Below are 19,701 nucleotides of genomic sequence, written 5' to 3' on the forward strand. Positions count from 1 at the left end.
AGCATTTCTATTGATAATTTTTTTTTTGTGTAACATTTTCTTCAAAACGTTTGGTCTTTATAGGATAGAAAATTTATTCAAAATAACTTCTTTCATCATGCCAAATGATTAATCTTTTAACCTTCACCAAATCTTTTACCTTGCCTCTGATTTTACTTTTGAAAAAATAAAATTTGCATTTTTTTCCTCTTGAATATTTCGGAATTGATAACTTTATGATCACAAGTCTTGAATATCACAATTGTTCGTTTATAGGCTGCTCTTCATGTTAATCTCCACTAATGTAGATTCAACACTTATTTTTGAAATCTATTTAGGGCTTTTTCTTGGCTTATAATGTCAGGCTTCAGGCTGACAGGATAAAGATATTTTTGTAGTGACTTTTCTTCTTCCAGCTTGGAGCAAATGTTCCTTGGTACTAATTATTCCATTTTTTTCCAGTATTTGTTTTTTGTATATATGCTTTCATCAATATAAAGAGATATAATAATATACACACACTTATATATTATATCTCTCTCTTGTTCCTTTTTTTCTTTTCTGTTTCGTGCCTTGCACAATCTTTCTTTTCTTTTTCTAACAAACATTACTTATCATGGCTGGAAGAAGTAATAACTATAATAGTAATATACATCTTTTTTTTCTTTTTTTTTCTTTTGGGGGTTATAGACCATGGTGTTTTGTAAAAAAAAATAGGATAAAGGCTCAAAGATAGGTTCTAAGAGGTAAAAACTTTTTTTCTTGAAGAGAATAAACTAAAAGGGGCTAAAAGGTGTATCAAAGAAAGCCTAATTTCATCTTTCAAGAATCAGTGTCATCCATTATTTCGCCTCGAAGAACATTTAGAGCAAGTTCTAGAAAAATTATTGAGTATACCTTCTTGTAATAATATTTTTTCTCAATTCCTTTGATCTCGGGAGTTGGAGACGCTAGTTTTTGCCTTCACAAAATTAAAGTCATAGGCATGGAATTGATATGATAATGAAAAAAAGACTTAATATTTGAGCACAATAGAAAGAATTTATTTTACTAATTAAAAACCTACAACGACACAATCATTTAAGAAGAAAAAATTCACAATTAGTTAAGAAGAAAAAATTTATTATAACATTATAGAAAAAAAGTATATATATACATGAAGTACTAAAGAAATTTTTGAAAAAATAAATTAAAAATCTTTTTAGCTTTCAAATTTACAGTCACAGAAGAAAGCTTGAAAGAAACTGTGACCACACATATTCTATGTGTAATAGACTGGACTAGCTTTTAGACCTTATCAGTCATGGGGTCCGGGTTTTGATATAAACTAGAAAATTTACCTGAGCCAATAATTAATTTACACAATTAGATGGTTAACCAACCAGTAACTTAGGCATACCGACCACCATGGAATTACTCTTATATAGATGGCTCTATTTTTGTTGAGGCCTGCATGAGATGTCCTGGTTGTACAATAATCTGGATATTAACCAGATCAATTGGTTAAGCATATATTCATACAAATTATATTGGGCTTATGAGGCTCCATTGCTTCACCCTCAATGGCTACGGGTAAAGAAATTGTAGTTCTGAATTTAATGTCGTCAGTTCGACTTATTAACAGTGGAATATATTAGGCTATCAAGGTTATTGATGGTTGTTGCTCAAAATGGCCTCCAAAATACAACTTTAACTTGTGACCATTTACCTTAAATTTGTCTCCTCCATTGATCTGTTGAATTTTAATTGCCCCATATGGAGTAACATCTGTAACATTATAAGGACTTGTCCACCTGGATTTTAATTTCCCTGGAAATAGCCTCAGCCTGCTATTATAAAGAAGTACTTGATCTTCAATTTTGAAACTTTTTTGTTGGATCAAATTGTCATGCCATATTTTTGTTTTTTCTTTGAATATTCTGGCATTTTCATAAGCTTCCAACCTCAGTTCTTCCAATTCATTAACCTGAAAAAATCTTTTTTTACCAGCAGAGGTTAATTCAAAGTTTAATGCTTTCAGTGCCCAAAAAGCTTTGTGTTCTAATTCAACTGGCAAATGGCAAGCCTTTCCAAAGACTAATTTATATGGAGATGTTCCAATTGGCGTTTTGAACGCCGTTCGGTATGCTCATAATACATCATCTAATTTTAAAGATCAGTCTTTTCTTGAAATTCCAACCATCTTTTCAAGAATTCTTTTTAACTCGTGATTGGAAACTTCAACTTGCCCCTGTGTATGAGCATGATATGGTGTTCCAGTTTTATGAGTCACACCATATTTTGATAGCAAGACAGAAAATTTCCTATTCACGAAATGAGTTCCTTGATCACTAATGATGACTCAAGGTGTGCCAAATCTAGTAAAAATATATTTTCTAAGAAAATTACACACTGTATGAGCATCATTCTTCCTTGTGGAGATGGCTTCAACCCATCTTGATACATAATCCACAGCCACAAAGGTATATTCAAATGAATGAGAAGAAGGAAAAGGACCCATGAAATCTAGTCCCTAAACATCAAATATTTCACATACCTTTATTGATTGTAACGGCATCTCATCTTTCTTAGTGATATTACTTATTTTCTGACACCTGTTACATTGTGCAACATATGCTCGGGCATCTTTAAAGAGTGTTGGCCAGAATTATCCGGCCTCCAATACTTTAAATGTCGTACGGTTTGTAGCATAATGACCTCCAATTGCTCCATCATGACAGTGATACAAAATTTTGGTCATCTCTTCTTCGGGTACACACCTCTTAATGATATTATCTGCACAAATTTTGAACAAGTAAGGTTCATTCCACAAATAATACTTAGCATCAGAAATAAGCTTTTTTCTCTGCTGGTAAGAGAGATCTTGGGGTGTCCATCTTCCAACCAACTAGTTAGCAATATCTGCGAACCAGGGTGGTTGAGTCACAACAGAGTCAACTGAAAAAATGTGTTCATCAGGAAATTCTTCTTTTATCTCGCTGAACTCAAGGGGAGGGTCTTCTAGTCTAGACAAATGGTCAGCTACCTGATTCTCTGTTCCTTTTTTGTCTTTTATCTCAAGGTCAAATTCTTGCAGAAGTAAAATCCATCTTAACAATCTAGGTCGAGCATCTTTTTTGGCTAAGAGGTATTTTAAAGCTGCATGGTCAGTAAAAACAGTCACCTTTGTTCCTATCAAATAAGAACAAAATTTATCAAATGCAAATACTACTGCCAGTAACTCTTTTTCTGTTGTGGCATAATTCAGTTGAGCCTCACTTAGTGTTCTACTAGCATAGTAAATAGGACGAAAAATCTTATCCTTTCTTTGGCCTAGAACAGCTCTAACTGTCGTATCACTAGCATCCACATAACCTCAAAAGGTTGACTCCAATCAGGGGACACAACTATGGGGGCAGTTGATAATTTCTCCTTAAGGGTGTTAAAAGCTATCATACAATCACCTGAAAAATCAAACTTAACATCTTTCATCAAGAGGTTAGTCAGAGGTTTTGAAATTTTTGAAAAATCCTTTATGAACCGTCTATAAAAACCTGCATGACCTAGAAAGTTTCTAATGCCTTTAACAGTTGTGGGAGGGAGTAATCCTGCTATAAGATTAATTTAGCCTTATCAATTTCTATCCCATTAGCAGTGATTTTATGTCCTAAAATAATTCCCTCTGTAATCATAAAATGATATTTTTCCCAATTCAGAATCAAGTTTGTCTCTTCATATCTCTTAAGAACTAAAGCCAAGTGGTAAAGACAATCTTCAAATGTTTTGCCAAAGAGTGTGAAATCATCCATAAAAATTTCAAGAAATTTTTCAGTCATGTCAGGAAAAATTGCTGACATGAAACGCTGAAATGTAGCAGGGGCGTTGCACAGACCAAATGGCATTCTCCTGTATGCATATGTTCCATGAGGACATGTGAAAGTTGTTTTATCCTGATCTTCAAGTGCAATTGGTATTTGGTTATACCCTGAATAGCCATCAAGAAAACAGTAAAAACCATATCCTACAATTCTTTCTAACATTTGATCAATAAATGGTAAAGAAAAATGATCTTTTCTGGTAGCATCATTGAGGCGTATATAATCAATACAGAATGTCTATTCTGTAACAGTCCTCGTAGGTATGGGTTCATTATTTTCATTCTTTATAACTGTCATACCTCCTTTCTTTGGTACTATCTGAACTGGACTTACCCAAGGGCTATCTGCAATTGGGTAAATAATACATGCCGCTAGAAGCTTGACAATCTCCTTTTTCACCACTTCCTGCATTGTAGGATTTAATCTCCTTTGGGGTTGGATTATTGGCTTGTAGCTATCTTCCATGAGGATTTTATGCGTACAAATTGCTGGACTAATCCGTTTGATATCCTCTATAGTCCACCCTAAGGCTCCTTTGTGTGCTTTTAAGACCTGAATTAGTCTTTCTTCCTGTTCTACAGTCAAAGAAAATGAAATAATTACTGGAAATAGTTCTTGCTCAAGATAAACATATTTTAAATGAAAGGGAAGAACTTTGAGTTCAATTTTTGGTTTAACTTCTTCTGATTGCATCTCCTTATCCTCCGAATCTTTTTCCAGTATTTTAGCTTCTCTCCTAATTGTGGGATCATCATCTTGTACGGTGCCTGATTCGGTCAAACATATTTCATTGAGTCTGAAATTAATTGATCATCTTTGAATTCATCTGCAAGATCACTAATCATGTCAATAGAAAATCATGAAGATGATGCCTCATCTCCTGAAAATCTTAGTATCTTTTGCATGTAAAAAATGACTCTTTCTTCATCAACTCTCAAGATTAGTTGCCCTTGATGAACATCTATGATTGCTCTTCCTGTAGCAAGAAATGGTCTACCCAAAATTATCGGTTCATCAGGACATTCTTTCATTTCAAGTACTATAAAATCTACAAGAAAAACAAACTTATCTACTCTTACAAGCAAATTTTCAATTATTCCCATAGGTTTCTTTGTACTTTGATCTGCAAACTGAAGAGAAACACCTATGTCTTTCATTTCACCAAGATCCAATTTTCTAAAGATAGAAAATGACATCAAATTTATTGAAGCTCCAGAATCGCAAAGTGCTTTTTCAAAATATACACCTCCCAAAGTGCATGGAATGGTAAAACTGCCAGGATCACCAAATTTTTGTGGTAGTTTATTTTGAAGTATAGCACTGCATTTTTCAGTAAGCATTACCACAGAAACTTCTTCCAATTTTCTTTTACTTGACAAAATTTCTTTTAAAAATTTAGCATATAAAGGCATTTGCAACAAAGCATCAGTAAAAGGTGTGAGCACGTGATTTTTGTTTACACGACAATTACTCCAAAAGAAATCAAAAAATAATAACAAATGGCCTTGCTGTACAATTTTTGGAGTTTACGTGACATTTTGTTAGCTATTTGTGGTTTTGTCCGTGTTGATTTAGTCTTATCAAACAAAAATACAAAATATATGTCGCGTGTAAGTTCAGGATATCATTCTACTATTAGGAATTAATCAAACCATAATTCGGTTATTAAAAGAAAAATCACAAAATATGCATCTTTTATTCTATTTTTGCCGTTAAGTGATTTTATTTTAATTAAATGTTAATATGTGTGATAATTGTTGTTTAATGTTTGTATAGTTTTATTTTACAATTTAGTTGGGATTTTTAGAAATTAAAAGAAGAAAAGAAAGGGGTTTTAAAACTAAAGGAATTCGGACTTGGGCTTAAAATTGAGACCAAGAAGCAGGCCCAATATATTTTCCCATGACCCAGTCCAGTTCGGCCTCGTCAAACGACGTCGTCCAAGGCCTACCAGATCTGGACCGTTGATCTGACATATCTAACGGTCCAATTCAATTCCCATTTTAAAACCAAACGACGCCGTATAAGGGTGTTCAATCAGAGCCGTCCATCTCGTTCAATCCTACGGCCTCCCCTACTCCTTATTTAACCCGACCCATTTAACCCCATAGACCGACCCAGTCTCACTTAAATCACACGACGCCGTTTCACCCCAGTGAAGGATCTGGGTCGTGGATCATTCTTGATCTAACGGTCCAGATCAAATGTCCCACTAAACTATATAACCCCAATCCCTTCACCCCGCGCCCTAAGCCGGACCCCCCTTTTGCCCTTAGGTCGTCTCCCTCACCCAAACCCCAAATCCCTTAGAACCCTAGCGCCGCCCCCTTTCCCTTCACCGTAAAACCCAGCGGCAACAATGCCGGTGACCACCACCTTAACACCCTAGGACCACTCAACCGCCCTGAACACAGATCTGCTAACCTTAGGTCTCGAATCTTCCCCCACCGTCTCGAATCTTCATTTGAAGATTCGAGCCGGGCCTCGACCTGTGCCAAACCACCCCAAATCCATGCCAGGCACTCCCCTGACCTCCCTCATGACCAAACCAGGTTTGGTTTGGTCCGAATCCAACCAGGACAACCTGAATCCCAAATCTGCCCTAAGAACCCTAGAAGTCCCGAGTCCGATTTTTGTCCGTTTGAACCAGAAGTTTAGGGTCTAATCGACCTTAATCGAAGTGTTCTTAGTTTGAGAACACTTCGATTAAAGTCCGTTCAACCCCAAAAAAGGTCGATTCAAATCCGAGACAAGGCCTTCTGATTTTTTCAAGCCTTTAAGGTATTTCTGTTTCCCTTCAACTTGTCAGTTCATTTTGTTGTTTTGTTATAGTTAAATGTCTGTTCATATGTCCAAATGTTTAGTTTATTTGTTTTGAATTTTTTGTGTCGACTGTTCTGTCCTTGCCCGGACCTCTCATTTGGTCGAATCTCTTTTGCTATTCGTTGATGAGTGTATGTGTTTAACAGAGTAATCGTTTGAAATAAATTTCGATCGATTAATTAGTTCCCAAGGTCATTTCTTGTTTTGACAGTGCAATCTGAACCCCCTATTCAATACTGTTCGATTCCGATCATTAGCTGTTGATTGTATGTGTTGTAATTCGCGTAGTCGATTCAATATATGTCGTCAATTAGTTTCAGCCTTGAATGGTAATAATTTGATTCATGTTATTTGTTTTCTGCTGAAGCTTTGTTTGAATCCAATTAAGAATTGAGTATAGCTGCTTGTTAGTGTGTTCAATTCGAATCAGAAACATTTAAGGGTTGGGTTATAGTTACATTTCAGGTTTGAATCTGAATTGATGGCATGTGCACTCTTGGGCAGCATGTGCATTATAGTTTCCTTATTGAATTAGAGCAAATGAGACAACATGTGCTGTCAGGGCATATGCAGGCTGCCCATACTCTTGTTTTAGCTTAATAAAAAAGAAATCACTTTTAATATTTAAAGATAGGGCTGTCAGGGGGAATCTCATGGGAGGGGTTTTTATTTTAATCTGTTGAGTGGAAAGAACAGAGGGAGAACATGGGAGGGAATTGAGTTTGTTGAATAGGCTGTTGAATGGGTTGATGCTAGGATAAATAGAGAAGTTTTCCACTGGTTTAGGGGGGATAGACACAGAAGCTAAAAAACTGAAAAAGAGAGTAGAGAGTTCAAGGGAGTTCTAAAATCAGAAAAGATATTTCTGAAAAGTCAAAAAAGGAGAAGAAAACCCAGGTTGTTTCATTGAAGTTGAAATTCTGTTTTGCCTCACCCTCTTTCTCTGTTTGAAAAAATCAGAAATTGTGTTCCATTATTGTGTCGGATTCACCTATTACTGCCTGTTGATTAACATTGGTATTTCGGAGTCCCAACTGAGTCTGCTGAGTGTGATTGTTTGGGTACTGGGTTGGTTTCATTGGGCTATTTCTGTGTGGTCCATCTGGGGTTTGATTCTGCCCTACTGTTGCTACTGTCAATTTTTTTGCTGCTGCCATTTCTCTTTGTTGTTGTTGCTGACTTCTCTACCTTTTGCTTCTTCTTTTGCATTTCAGCATCCAAGTACACACTAGAATTTCGCATTGTTGTAACAGTGAAAGCATGAAATGAAAGATGTTGAAGAAGTTTAAACATTTGCTGCAGTAATTACAGTTTTGTAAGATGTTGTTAGGTTCGTATAACTTGCTAGGTTGTAACTCAATAACATAAAACAATAGGTAGTTTTTGTACTTAACTAAAGTATAGTTTGTTTTTAGTATCGTGATTTACAGTTGTTTGGTTGTACGAATGATATAATCATGCGATTTGTGGAATGCACGAATATTCGGCATAGTGATTATAGACACCGGATTTTTGACCCTCCCCGAGAATTTTCACATTTTTTAGCATAAATATGTAATTTAGGTCTAATATACCTATTTTGACTATTTTTGCTTTATTTCGTTTCAAAAAGAAAAATTACAAAAATATATATATAAATTTTAGTTTATGTATCTCTCATAAACTTGAAAAAAATACAAAAATTGCATTTTATTTTTGTACTTTATATAATTTCGAAAATTACAAAAAATATAATTCTATTAAGGTTTTGTAGTCATTTTAATTTGGAAAAAATGCAAAAATATTACTTTATATTTTATCTTTATATAAAAAACGAAAATTACAAAAAATAGTTTTATTAATATTTTGTAGCTATTTTAAATCTTGAAAATATACTTAAAAAGATATAGTTTTGTTTAAATATTAGTCTTATTTTGGTTAGTTATTTGCTTACGTAGGACTAGTTGAGCAACGTCGTGTTCCTATTTCTCGGGTCTGGGCAAAAGAATAATATTCGGGTTCAAACTACCCGATTTTAGGCCTAATTTTTGGACCTAGCCCATAATAATCCGAGTCCACCACACGTGGGGAACACGGATGGAATCCCATACACGGGGAACCCCACCACGCGTGGGGGACACAAGCCTCGAACCCCACCACGCGTGGGGCTCATTTCCCTGGACAAATGGGCATTAATACACGGACAAAACAATTTGAAAGGGGAGGATTTTAAAAATTTTGGGGAACGAACTGGACTTGGAAAAAATTGGGTACTGTTCACGCTTCTTCTTCCTAAAGAAGAAGAAGCAAAAAACCCTAGCAACTAAAAACCACCACTCCCTCGTATCCAAACGACCCCTTCCTGCTTCATCTTCCTCGCAACGACCAACCAGCCCCTCTCCGTCTCGCCACCTCCGTCAAACAACCAAACAGGCTCGTCGACCACTGCTCGTCGCCACCACCAAACGACCACCCCATCTCCTCCCCAAACTCCATCGCAACCAGCCATCGCTGCCGCCCAAACACCTACCCGTCAACAAACACCCAAAACCCTACTGCCCGTTACCAGCATACCGCCCTACTCCTCCATCATCGACCACTGTCCAAACCAACCAGTCCTACACCCTAAACCATCATCAAACCTACCCAACACCACCACGACCCTTCCACCTCCAGCTGCCTCACCCGTCATCACCTTCCTCGCCTCCAGGCTTCCATAACCCTCGACCCTACTGTCAAAACTATCAGCCCACGTCCACTCCTCCTCCAGCTCCGCCAAACAGTCCGTCAACAACCACCAGTCCAAAACACCACCTCCAGCCATAACCAGTCGACGACCAAACGACCCAGCTCACTCGCCATCATCGTCACTGCCCCTTCGCACGCCTGAACCGCCAGCAAACAACCATTCGTCGACCCACCACCACTGCTTCAGCTGTTATGTCCAAACACGACAACCAATCAGCCCATGTTATCGCTGTTCTTTCACTGTCGTCGTACAGTCCGTTGAGGTCGTCTTTGTTCGTCGAGGTCCGGTGCGTCAGGTTGTTCGTTGAAGTCGATGTTGAGGTTTGGTCCATGGCTCTATGCGTTTCTGTTTATTCAGGTTAGTAAACCTCGATGTATTAGATAAAGAAATTTTACGTTAAATGTTCGAAGATGCAATATATAAATTGATATGATAATCTTCTGCTTATGTTTTCATCGTATGCATTTTTGCTCATTTTGCGTTATGTGATTCTTGTTTATTCGATGTCATTCAATTAAGTTGGACTAGTTGTTTTAGGACACAAGTTTGACGTTAATTTGTTCGTCCTTCCCTTCGCTTAGTTCATTCGGACGAAAAATTATTATTAGTGCATGTTGTTACTACTCCCGAAACACTCTTTCGCTAAAACTCCTTTTATTAAACTTCTAACAAGTTATGAGATTTTAGTTGTAAAGAAGCTGTAAGGTTTAGTATGGTTAAAGGCATAAAAACGACATCCTTTAAAAATAAAAAATAAAAAAATAAAAAATGAGATGAGCCTCGCCAAATAAAAGGGACAAATTGCGGGGCCCTCACAAAAATATATGTGTTAAATACTAGATTCCGGGACGGGCCGTTTAGCAAATTTCACGGCCCTACCCAAAATAAATAACACGATAGTCTCTTTAGGCGTGTGTTTAATAATCTACTTTCTTAAACTTTGGTGTGCATTTCATGCGACCCAGATCCAAATCCCAAAACATCAAATAAAATATGTTTTGGATTGTGGGTGCATTTCATGTGACGCAGTCCAAAGACATGTTTTAAACGATGTTCACATTCTTTTAAAATAATAATAATAAAGCGGTAAAAAGTTAAAATTTGCACATAAGTTCATATTGTATAAAATCAGATAATCAAGCCGAATATAACAGTTGAGCGACCGTGCTAGAACCACTGAACTCGGGAATGCCTAACACCTTCTCCCGGGTTAACAGAATTCCTTATCCGGATTTCTGGTACGCAGACTGTAATATGGAGTCATTTTTTCCTCGATTCGGGATTAAAATTGGTGACTTGGGACACCCTAAATCTCCCAAGTGGCGACTCTGAAATAAATAAATAAATCCCGTTTCGATTGTCCTTTAATTGAAAAAATTCCCCTTGCACCCTCGCGGGTGCGGAAAAAGGAGGTGTGACAGCTCTGGCGACTCTGCTGGGGACAAGACCCAGAACCACTGGTTTAGGGTTAGAAATTCGAGCTTAGATAAATTGTTATATTTGGTTGTATCTGATTTTTACATGTTTGAGCCTAATGTGCTAAATGCTGCTTTTACCGCTTTGATATTATTTGGACTGTATATAAACTGTGCCGAAACCCTTCTCTTCTTACCTCCGGGGAGAAGCTCGCTGGTCGAGACTCCCTATTCTGTTAGTGTCAATACCCGAAATAAGAAAGAGGACGGATAAGTTACGAAGCCGGACGGCCTTTTGGTTCCCGGTAAGTTGCCCCCTCCTCGACTCGAGTTGTCCGCTCGGGTACACTGTCTAGAACACTTACCCAGGTTTTGAACATAGAATAACGTGACTTCATGCCGGATCCCTAGTAAGAGAGTTTATTTGCATCATGTGCATTTGACTTAGGGGACTCAACACAGGGGTTGGGTCCGTCTAGGACAAGCAACCTGAAAATAATAGACCATCTTTCGGCATCCTATGTGCTACATGTTGTATTTAGTCAAGGGCGAATGGGTCATTTGGTCATTTCCAGCATGGTGTTATTTTAATCAAAGCATGGGGAACATTTGTGGAATCCAAGAAGCCTTGGAATTCCCTATGTCCCCCACGCTTCATTTTTGGGAAAAGCACCTAGGGAACATTTGTGGAATCCAAGAATTCTTGGAATTCCCTATGTCCCCCATGCTGCATTTTTGGGAAAAGCACATGGGGAACATTTGCGGAATCCAAGAAGTCTTGAAATTCCCTATGTCCCCATGCCACATTTTTGAAAATATAATAAATATAAAAAATAAAATATATATGTATATATATAAAAAAAAAAACATTGAAAATTCAAAAAAAAGATTGTGTATGTTTTCATCATCCACAAATTAGAAAATAGTGGAAAAGAGGAGAAAATGGCAGTGTAGAGATATAACTACTTATTTTTAGAAGGAAAAAACCAATGTCCAAGTAGTATCGAAATTCTACCAAAATTTTGAGAAAATGAAAAGAAATGTCTTATTGGTTTGTTATATTAAAAGCAAAGGAAAAATAGAAAAAAAAATCATCATTGTTCTGTCTTATTTTTTTTCAAAAATATTGAAAAGAAAATAGTTTGTTTTGCCATTAAATGAAAATGAAAAAGAGTCTGGTTTTTAAAATGTTTTTTATTTTATTTTATTTTGCTTGTCTATGAAAATGCCAAAAATAAATAAAAAAAATATAAAAAGAGTCGGGCGTTGAACGTGATTTTATTATTTGTTCCAAAATAAATATATATATAATCCAAAAAAAAAAATTTCAAAAGAAAATTCAAAGTTCAAAATTTTTTTTTTAAGCATTTCTTTTATTAAAGGTAAAATTCCAAAAAAAAACATTTTCTTTTTTCTTCAGAATAAGTAAAACAAATGAAAAAACGAAAAAAAATTATTATCTTCCTTTTGAAATTCTCAAAGTTCGAGTCAAAAGAAAAGGAATTCTTAGAAGTCGTTCTTTCAAAAAAATAATAAAAAAAAAAAATATATATATATATATATAGTTTATTTACTCCCTTCTCGTTTGCCCGAACTACGCGGGTTTGATTCTCACCGGATGTGAGATACGTAGGCAACCCTCATCGGGTCCAACCCCACCTTTTGCTAAAAAAACCAAAAACAAATAAATAATAGTAAAAAACAAAAAACAAATAATATGTCAAATTTTAATTTTGTTATAAATAAGTCAGATGATGCTGTTTTGTCATAAATAGCCGAATGTTCCCGAAAGGGACGCCGGAAGGCTGACTTTGCATAAACAGCCACCTTTGGGTCATTTTTAAGACTTGGTCCAGTTGACCCCCACAGCCTAAAAATCTTCGTCCCCGAGACGTTGAAAGGCCGTGTTTGCAATATTGACTTTTCTAATTTGAAAAACGATAAAAAAGAGTTATAAATAAGTCAGGTGATGCTGTTTTGTCATAAATAGCCAAATGTTCCCGAAAGGGACGCCGGAAGGCTGATTTGGCATAAACAGCCACATTTGGGTCATTTTGAGATATGGACCCACACAACCTTAAAAATCTTCGTCCCCGAGGCGCTGAAGGTCCGTGTTTGCAACACCAGGTTTTTATTGCAATTTGAAAAGAAAAAAAAAAACAAAGAGTCAGCGGTCAGGTGAATACTGTTTGGATTTTGGTCAAAATAAGTCGAGCCAGCTTCGGCCGCGTCTTAAACCGTTCTTGCCGAAATAGCCTTAGAGTATCTTTCAGTTGTCGAAAGGTTATTTTCGTAAAAGAACGGACAAGTTTGTAAAGTGTCATAAAATAATCCTCCCCGGCCTCAAAATTCATGTGAAATTTGGAAGGGGCCACATTTGCAAAAATAACCGTTTGGTTGCATTTGTCGAACAGAGAAAGGGAGCTAGCCTTTTGTTTTTGAGTTTATAAATCTCTTGATTAGAATATATGGGGTGTTTGATTTTCGAGTTTGTAGGTCATCTTTAAACCTTTGAAACCCAGTTTGTTTTATTATGAAAATTGATAAGAAAAAATGTTTATTATTGTTTATCTTTTATTGGTCCGAACTACGCAAGGTCTGATTCATGCGGGGTCATGATACGTAGGCAATCTCCATAAGATTCGACTACAACAAAAAGAAAAGCAAAAAAAAATGAAAAAAGAGAATGAAAAAAAAGAATGAAAAAAAAGAAAGAAAAAAAGGGAAAAGAAAAGAAAAAAAATGAGAAAAAAACCCGAAGAAAAATGAAAAAAAGAGAAAAGGAAAAAATCGAAAAAGAAAGAAAAAGAAAGAAAAAAAAAAGAGAAAGGATGTTGTTAATAATGGGGATCGACTGAGTCCATTCTAACCTGTTTGTTTTGCAAAGAAAGTTAAGGTGGTTGGTTTGTGGTAAGTCAGACAATGACACCCATAATCTTTTACTTGCATCTCATGATACACACTCTGCTGGGATCAGGCCTGATAACAGAAGCACTCGAATCCTATTGGGGACTTGCTGACGGAGGTTGATGATATTGAAGCTGGTAATGGTCTTGACAGTATTGATGCGAAGTTCAGTGGCTAAGATGCCAGTTTTGATAAAGGGGAGGACGCTCCATTCCTTGGTTAGCAAGAGAGAAGCTTGTGGTGGCTTATTTTGTTGTCATTTCTGTTGTCCGGATTATTAAGGTTGTAATTTGGATTTTGTCCTGTGTCAAACCTTCTTATCTTTCCATTTTGTCATAGCAGTTTGTTTAAATTTTGTTAGGATTTTATTCTGGTTGTTTTGTTTGTTTCATTATTCAAACCATTTCGCCGGTAGTCTAATACAAAGCCGGTCTTTTGTTAGTTCCAGTCGTCTTTTTGTTTAGTCCTTTTATCATTTCGTTCAATGCCGATTCTAGGGACATGACATGCGCACCCAGTTTGGGCCTAATCTTAAAAGTTAATCATAAAACCCTGGAAAGGCGATCAGACCATTTAAAGGAAATAAGGACGGTTGAGATTATTCAGAGCTCGAGTCATATGGAACTGGGGCAAGTGAAACACAAAGAAAAACCGTTAAAATCAAGGTTCGCCAAATTGGCATGAGGGTCGCCCAACAGTGCTTTAGAAGTGACAAATGAACAAACAAATGTTGAATATAATTGTCAAGTCAAGCACCATCAGAAGAGACTACAAATTTAAATTGTGTTGTTTGCACTTGGCATGTTTTGAAGACTGGAATGACGAAGGCATTGTGTTCTGCTACCTAAACACTTTATCCTTCGTTACCCCTTTTTGAGCCTTACTTATTTTCTTTCATACCCCTCGTTCGGAATCAGTAGCAATGAAGAGAAAAAAAAGGAGAAAGAAAGAAAACAACAAAACGAAAAAAAGAGAAGGAAAGAAAACAACAAAACGAAAAAAAAAAGAAAAAAAAGATGAAAAATGATAACAAAAACAGAAAAAAACAAAAGAAAGTCAAATGAAACAGAGGAATTGGGAACTACGTTTGACCTGATTCCTCAAAGAGGATACATAGGCGCTTCACGGCTCGGTCATAGTTTTGAAAAATAAATTAAAAATCAATTAAGATATCCCCAAGCAAGAAACCGGGGCAGAGGTTGCGTTCGTTGTAAATAAATCTGGTTCCGAAGGTTGTAATTTTTAACCCAGAATTTATTTTGAATTTTTGAGGCTTTTATACCCTTTCTTTCTAACCCTGTCCAAAACCCACATTACGGTCCAAAGAAAGACCTTCTGACCAGTCTTCAAAAGATGCCAAGTCAGACAAATGAGAGTCTTACCGGCGAACATAACATTCTGTTCCACAGCAGAAAGGACTCTAATCTCCAGCAGAGAGAGTCATACCGGCAACACTCCAAATCCCCAGCCGGAAAGTGATGCAAATGAGAGAGTCTTATCGGTGAAAACCTTCACAGGCACCATAAGGCGATGAAAGCTGAGAGAAGAACCAAAAATGAGAGAGACTTGATAGTGAAAACCCTTCGGGCACTACAAGTCGAATAAGATTAAGAATCAGATGGGGAATCACCAATTGAAGATCTTGAAAGATGATTGACGGTAAAGGATAAGCCACATACGCATGTCATGGCCATTAGAGTTGGTATCTGCATTTGATATATTTTTATTTATAGTTTCTTTTGTAAAAGAGTCATCGTTTCCTTTGTCTTTTATTTTGTTTCTTTTATCTTTCTCCTTTCATAAAAAATTCCCCAATAGAGTCTGTCCGGTCAGAACAAGTATGAAATGACTGCAAAATATGCCATCAGCTTTCCAAGATGAGATCTGACTAGTATATCCAAATGGTATAGTCAGCGAGGAACAAGCGCGAGGCCAGTGTCAAAAAAGATATCCCCAGCAAAGGGAATTGACAAAAGGATTGACGAGCGTCAAGAGAGATATCCTTGCCAAAACCAAGGTTATAAACCTCAAGGCCAAGGCCCATGAACAGAGCAAGGAGAGCAGTGAGCATGATTTGGCGAAATCCATACTAGACTAAAAGGTCGGGAAAATGCCAGTTTCCGAGCTATGCCACAAAAGAAGAGGGATATCCCCAGCAGGAAGGGATTATCCCCAGCACACAATATCATCCCCAACAAGTTGTGGAACGCAGAGCAAGGAAGGAGAAAGGGAAAACCATCCCAGTGGGAGTATCACAACCAACCACCGTGTTTTAAACTAACAGGTAAATGAAGTGGCATTGATGACAGAAATGCATGCCACAAGGGATTATCAAACTGGGGCAGAAAATTTTCTTTTCGTTTAGAAAATTTTCTGAAAGTCAGATACCCATTCGGGGAGGATTAAAGATAACGGCAGCCTCAAGGGAAATGGTCTTAGAACCAGTGTTGCCCCCAACAGCAAATGGATGAAACTTGAGCTCAGTGAAGCACTGGTTCTGAAGGAATCAGAATTCCCCAACAGTATTATCCACGACAGCATTATCCCCAGCTGATAACGTTTTACCCCCCGACAGGTAAGTAAATAATCCCAACAATGTTATCCCTAGCAGGTTTGAGGAGTCCAACACAAGTTTGGTGAAAATCGGTATCTTCAGCGGTTCCTTTCAGGTTAAGGCAAAACAAGTCTCAAAGGAGTTAGTCTTCAAAGGAAGAAGCTAATAATAATAATGATAAAAAAAAAAGAATAATAACAAAAAATAAAAAATAAATGGGGAAGGTAGAAAGGGAAAATTCATCCCAATCCCCAACAAGTATTCAAGGTAAGACATCTTCAAGTCTTAAGGATATTTTGGGTTCATTCGCCCTCAAATAGGATATGTTGGGTTAATCCTCCCTCAAACAGGATATGTCGGGTTAATCCGCCCTCAAATAGGATATGTCGGGTTCATCCGCCTTCAAATAGGATATTTTGGGTTAATCCTCCCTCGAATAGGATATTTTGGGTTCATCCGCCCTCGAATAGGATATGTTGGGTTCATCCGCCCTCGAATAGGATATGTTGGGTTCATCCGCCCTCGAATAGGATATTTTGGGTTCATCCGCCCTCGAATAGGATATTTTGGGTTCATCCGCCCTCGAATAGGATATTTTGGGTTCATCCGCCCTCGAATAGGATATTTTGGGTTCATCCGCCCTCGAATAGGATATTTCGGGTTCATCCGCCCTCAAATAGGATACGTTGGGTTCATCCGCCCTCAAATAGGATGTTATTTTCAAAATTATTGATGAAGACAGGCGCCCACCTGAATAACGAGAGAAATACTTTTATGTCTTAGTTTAAACAGGCGCCCACCTGAATAACGAGAGGAATACTTTTATGTCTTAGTTTAAACAGGCGCCCACCTGAATAACGAGAGGAATACTTTTTGTCTGTTCATTTCATATTTTTAGGCGCCCACCTGTATAACAAGGGAGTACATTTTGTGTCTTTACCATTAGGCGCCCACCTGTATAACAAGGGAATACATTTCACGTTTTGCCCATAGGAGACGCATTTCCACCTAAATTTAAGTTTTCACCCATAGGAGATGCATTTCCTCCTAAGTTTTACCCATAGGAGATGCATTTCCTCCTAAAGTTTAGTTTCACCCATGGGAGACGCATTTCCTCCTAAGTTTGTTTTACCCATAGGAGATGCATTTCCTCTTAAGTTTAGTTTCACCCACAGGAGATGCATTTCCTCCTAAGTTTAGTTTGAAGAACGGGGAAACAGTTTCAATACATTTAAGTTCTAGGTCGCCCACCAGTATAATGCGGGAATACATTTAAGTTCTAGGTCGCCCACCAGTATAATGCGGGAATACATTTCAGTTCTAGGTCGCCCACCAGTATAATGCGGGAATACATTTAAGTTCTAGGTCGCCCACCAGTAAAATGCGGGAATACATTTAAGTTCTAGGTCGCCCACCAGTATAATGCGGGAATACATTTCAGTTCTAGGTCGCCCACCAGTATAATGCGGGAATACATTTAAGTTCTAGGTCGCCCACAAGTAAAATGCAGGAATACATTTAAGTTCTAGGTCGCCCACTAGTATAATGCGGGAATACATTTAAGTTCTAGGTCGCCCACCAGTAAAATGCGGGAATACATTTAAGTTCTAGGTCGCCCACCAGTATAATGCGGGAATACATTCAGTTCTAGGTTGCCCACCAGTAAAATGCGGGAATACATTTAAGTTCTAGGTCGCCCACCAGTATAATGCGGGAATACATTTAAGTTCTAGGTCGCCCACCAGTATAATGCGGGAATACATTCTGTTCTAGGTTGCTCACCAGTAAAATGCGGGAATACATTTCAGTTCTAGGTCGCCCACCAGTATAATGCGGGAATACATTTCAGTTCTAGGTCGCCCACCAATAAAATGCGGGAATACATTTAAGTTCTAGGTCGCCCACCAGTATAATGCGGGAATACATTTAAGTTCTAGGTCGCCCACCAGTATAATGCGGGAATACATTTAAGTTCTAGGTCGCCCACCAGTAAAATGCGGGAATACATTTAAGTTCTAGGTCGCCCACCAGTATAATGCGGGAATACATTTCAGTTCTAGGTCGCCCACCAGTATAATGCGGGAATACATTTAAGTTCTAGGTCACCCACCAGTATAATGCGGGAATACATTTAAGTTCTAGGTCGCCCACCAGTAAAATGCAGGAATACATTTAAGTTCTAGGTCGCCCACCAGTAAAATGCGGGAATACATTTAAGTTCTAGGTCGCCCACCAGTAAAATGCGGGAATACTTTTAAGTTCTAGGTCGCCCACCAGTAAAATGCGGGAATACATTTAAGTTCTAGGTCGCCCACCGGTATAATGCGGGAATACATTTAAGTTCTAGGTCGCCCACCAGTAAAATGCGGGAATACATTTAAGTTCTAGGTCGCCCACCAGTAAAATGCGGGAATACTTTTAAGTTCTAGGTCGCCCACCAGTATAATGCGGGAATACATTTAAGTTCTAGGTCGCCCACCAGTAAAATGCGGGAATACATTTAAGTTCTAGGTCGCCCACCAGTAAAATGCGGGAATACTTTTAAGTTCTAGGTCGCCCACCAGTAAAATGCGGGAATACATTTAAGTTCTAGGTCGCCCACCAGTATAATGCGGGAATACTTTTAAGTTCTAGGTCGCCCACCAATAAAATGCGGGAATACATTTAAGTTCTAGGTCGCCCACCAGTATAATGCGGGAATACATTTAAGTTCTAGGTCGCCCACCAGTATAATGCGGGAATACATTTAAGTTCTAGGTTGCCCACAAGTATAATGAGGGAATACATTTAAGTTCTAGGTCGCCCACCAGTAAAATGCGGGAATACATTGAAGTTCTAGGTCGCCCACCAGTAAAATGCGGGAATACATTTAAGTTCTAGGTCGCCCACCAGTAAAATGCGGGAATACATTTAAGTTCTAGGTCGCCCACCAGTAAAATGCGGGAATACATTTAAGTTCTAGGTCGCCCACCAGTATAATGCGGGAATACATTTAAGTTCTAGGTCGCCCACCAGTAAAATGCGGGAATACATTTAAGTTCTAGGTCGCCCACCAGTAAAATGCGGGAATACATTTAAGTTCTAGGTCGCCCACCAGTAAAATGCGGGAATACATTTAAGTTCTAGGTCGCCCACCAGTATAATGCGGGAATACATTTAAGTTCTAGGTCGCCCACCAGTATAATGCGGGAATACATTTAAGTTCTAGGTCGCCCACCAGTATAATGCGGGAATACATTTAAGTTCTAGGTCGCCCACCAGTATAATGCGGGAATACATTTAAGTTCTAGGTCGCCCACCAGTAAAATGCGGGAATACATTTAAGTTCTAGGTCGCCCACCAGTATAATGCGGGAATACATTTAAGTTCTAGGTCGCCCACCAGTATAATGCGGGAATACATTTAAGTTCTAGGTCACCCACCAGTATAATGCGGGAA

The 19,701-nt window shown here is 37.9% G+C and overlaps 2 protein-coding genes across 2 annotated transcripts; both read right to left on the reverse strand.

The window, feature by feature from the left end:
• Positions 1 to 1,029: 1,029 nt before the first annotated feature.
• On the reverse strand, positions 1,030 to 4,529 carry LOC142180847 (uncharacterized). Its single transcript, XM_075252943.1, has 6 exons — positions 4,136 to 4,529; positions 3,746 to 3,943; positions 2,889 to 3,150; positions 2,516 to 2,573; positions 1,688 to 1,945; positions 1,030 to 1,041 (listed from the first exon to the last, which is right to left on the reverse strand). The coding sequence occupies exons 1-6, from the start codon at positions 4,527 to 4,529 to the stop codon at positions 1,030 to 1,032; spliced, it is 1,182 nt and encodes a 393-aa protein (XP_075109044.1).
• Positions 4,530 to 4,693: 164 nt separating this feature from the next.
• On the reverse strand, positions 4,694 to 9,147 carry LOC142180848 (uncharacterized). The gene is made up of 2 exons (XM_075252944.1): positions 9,029 to 9,147; positions 4,694 to 5,156 (listed from the first exon to the last, which is right to left on the reverse strand). Exons 1-2 carry the CDS (start codon positions 9,145 to 9,147, stop codon positions 4,694 to 4,696), a joined length of 582 nt encoding a protein of 193 aa, XP_075109045.1.
• Positions 9,148 to 19,701: the final 10,554 nt, after the last annotated feature.

Source organism: Nicotiana tabacum, chromosome 5 (genome assembly GCF_000715075.1).
Source record: "Nicotiana tabacum cultivar K326 chromosome 5, ASM71507v2, whole genome shotgun sequence".
In the NCBI taxonomy this organism is placed as follows: Eukaryota; Viridiplantae; Streptophyta; class Magnoliopsida; order Solanales; family Solanaceae; genus Nicotiana; species Nicotiana tabacum.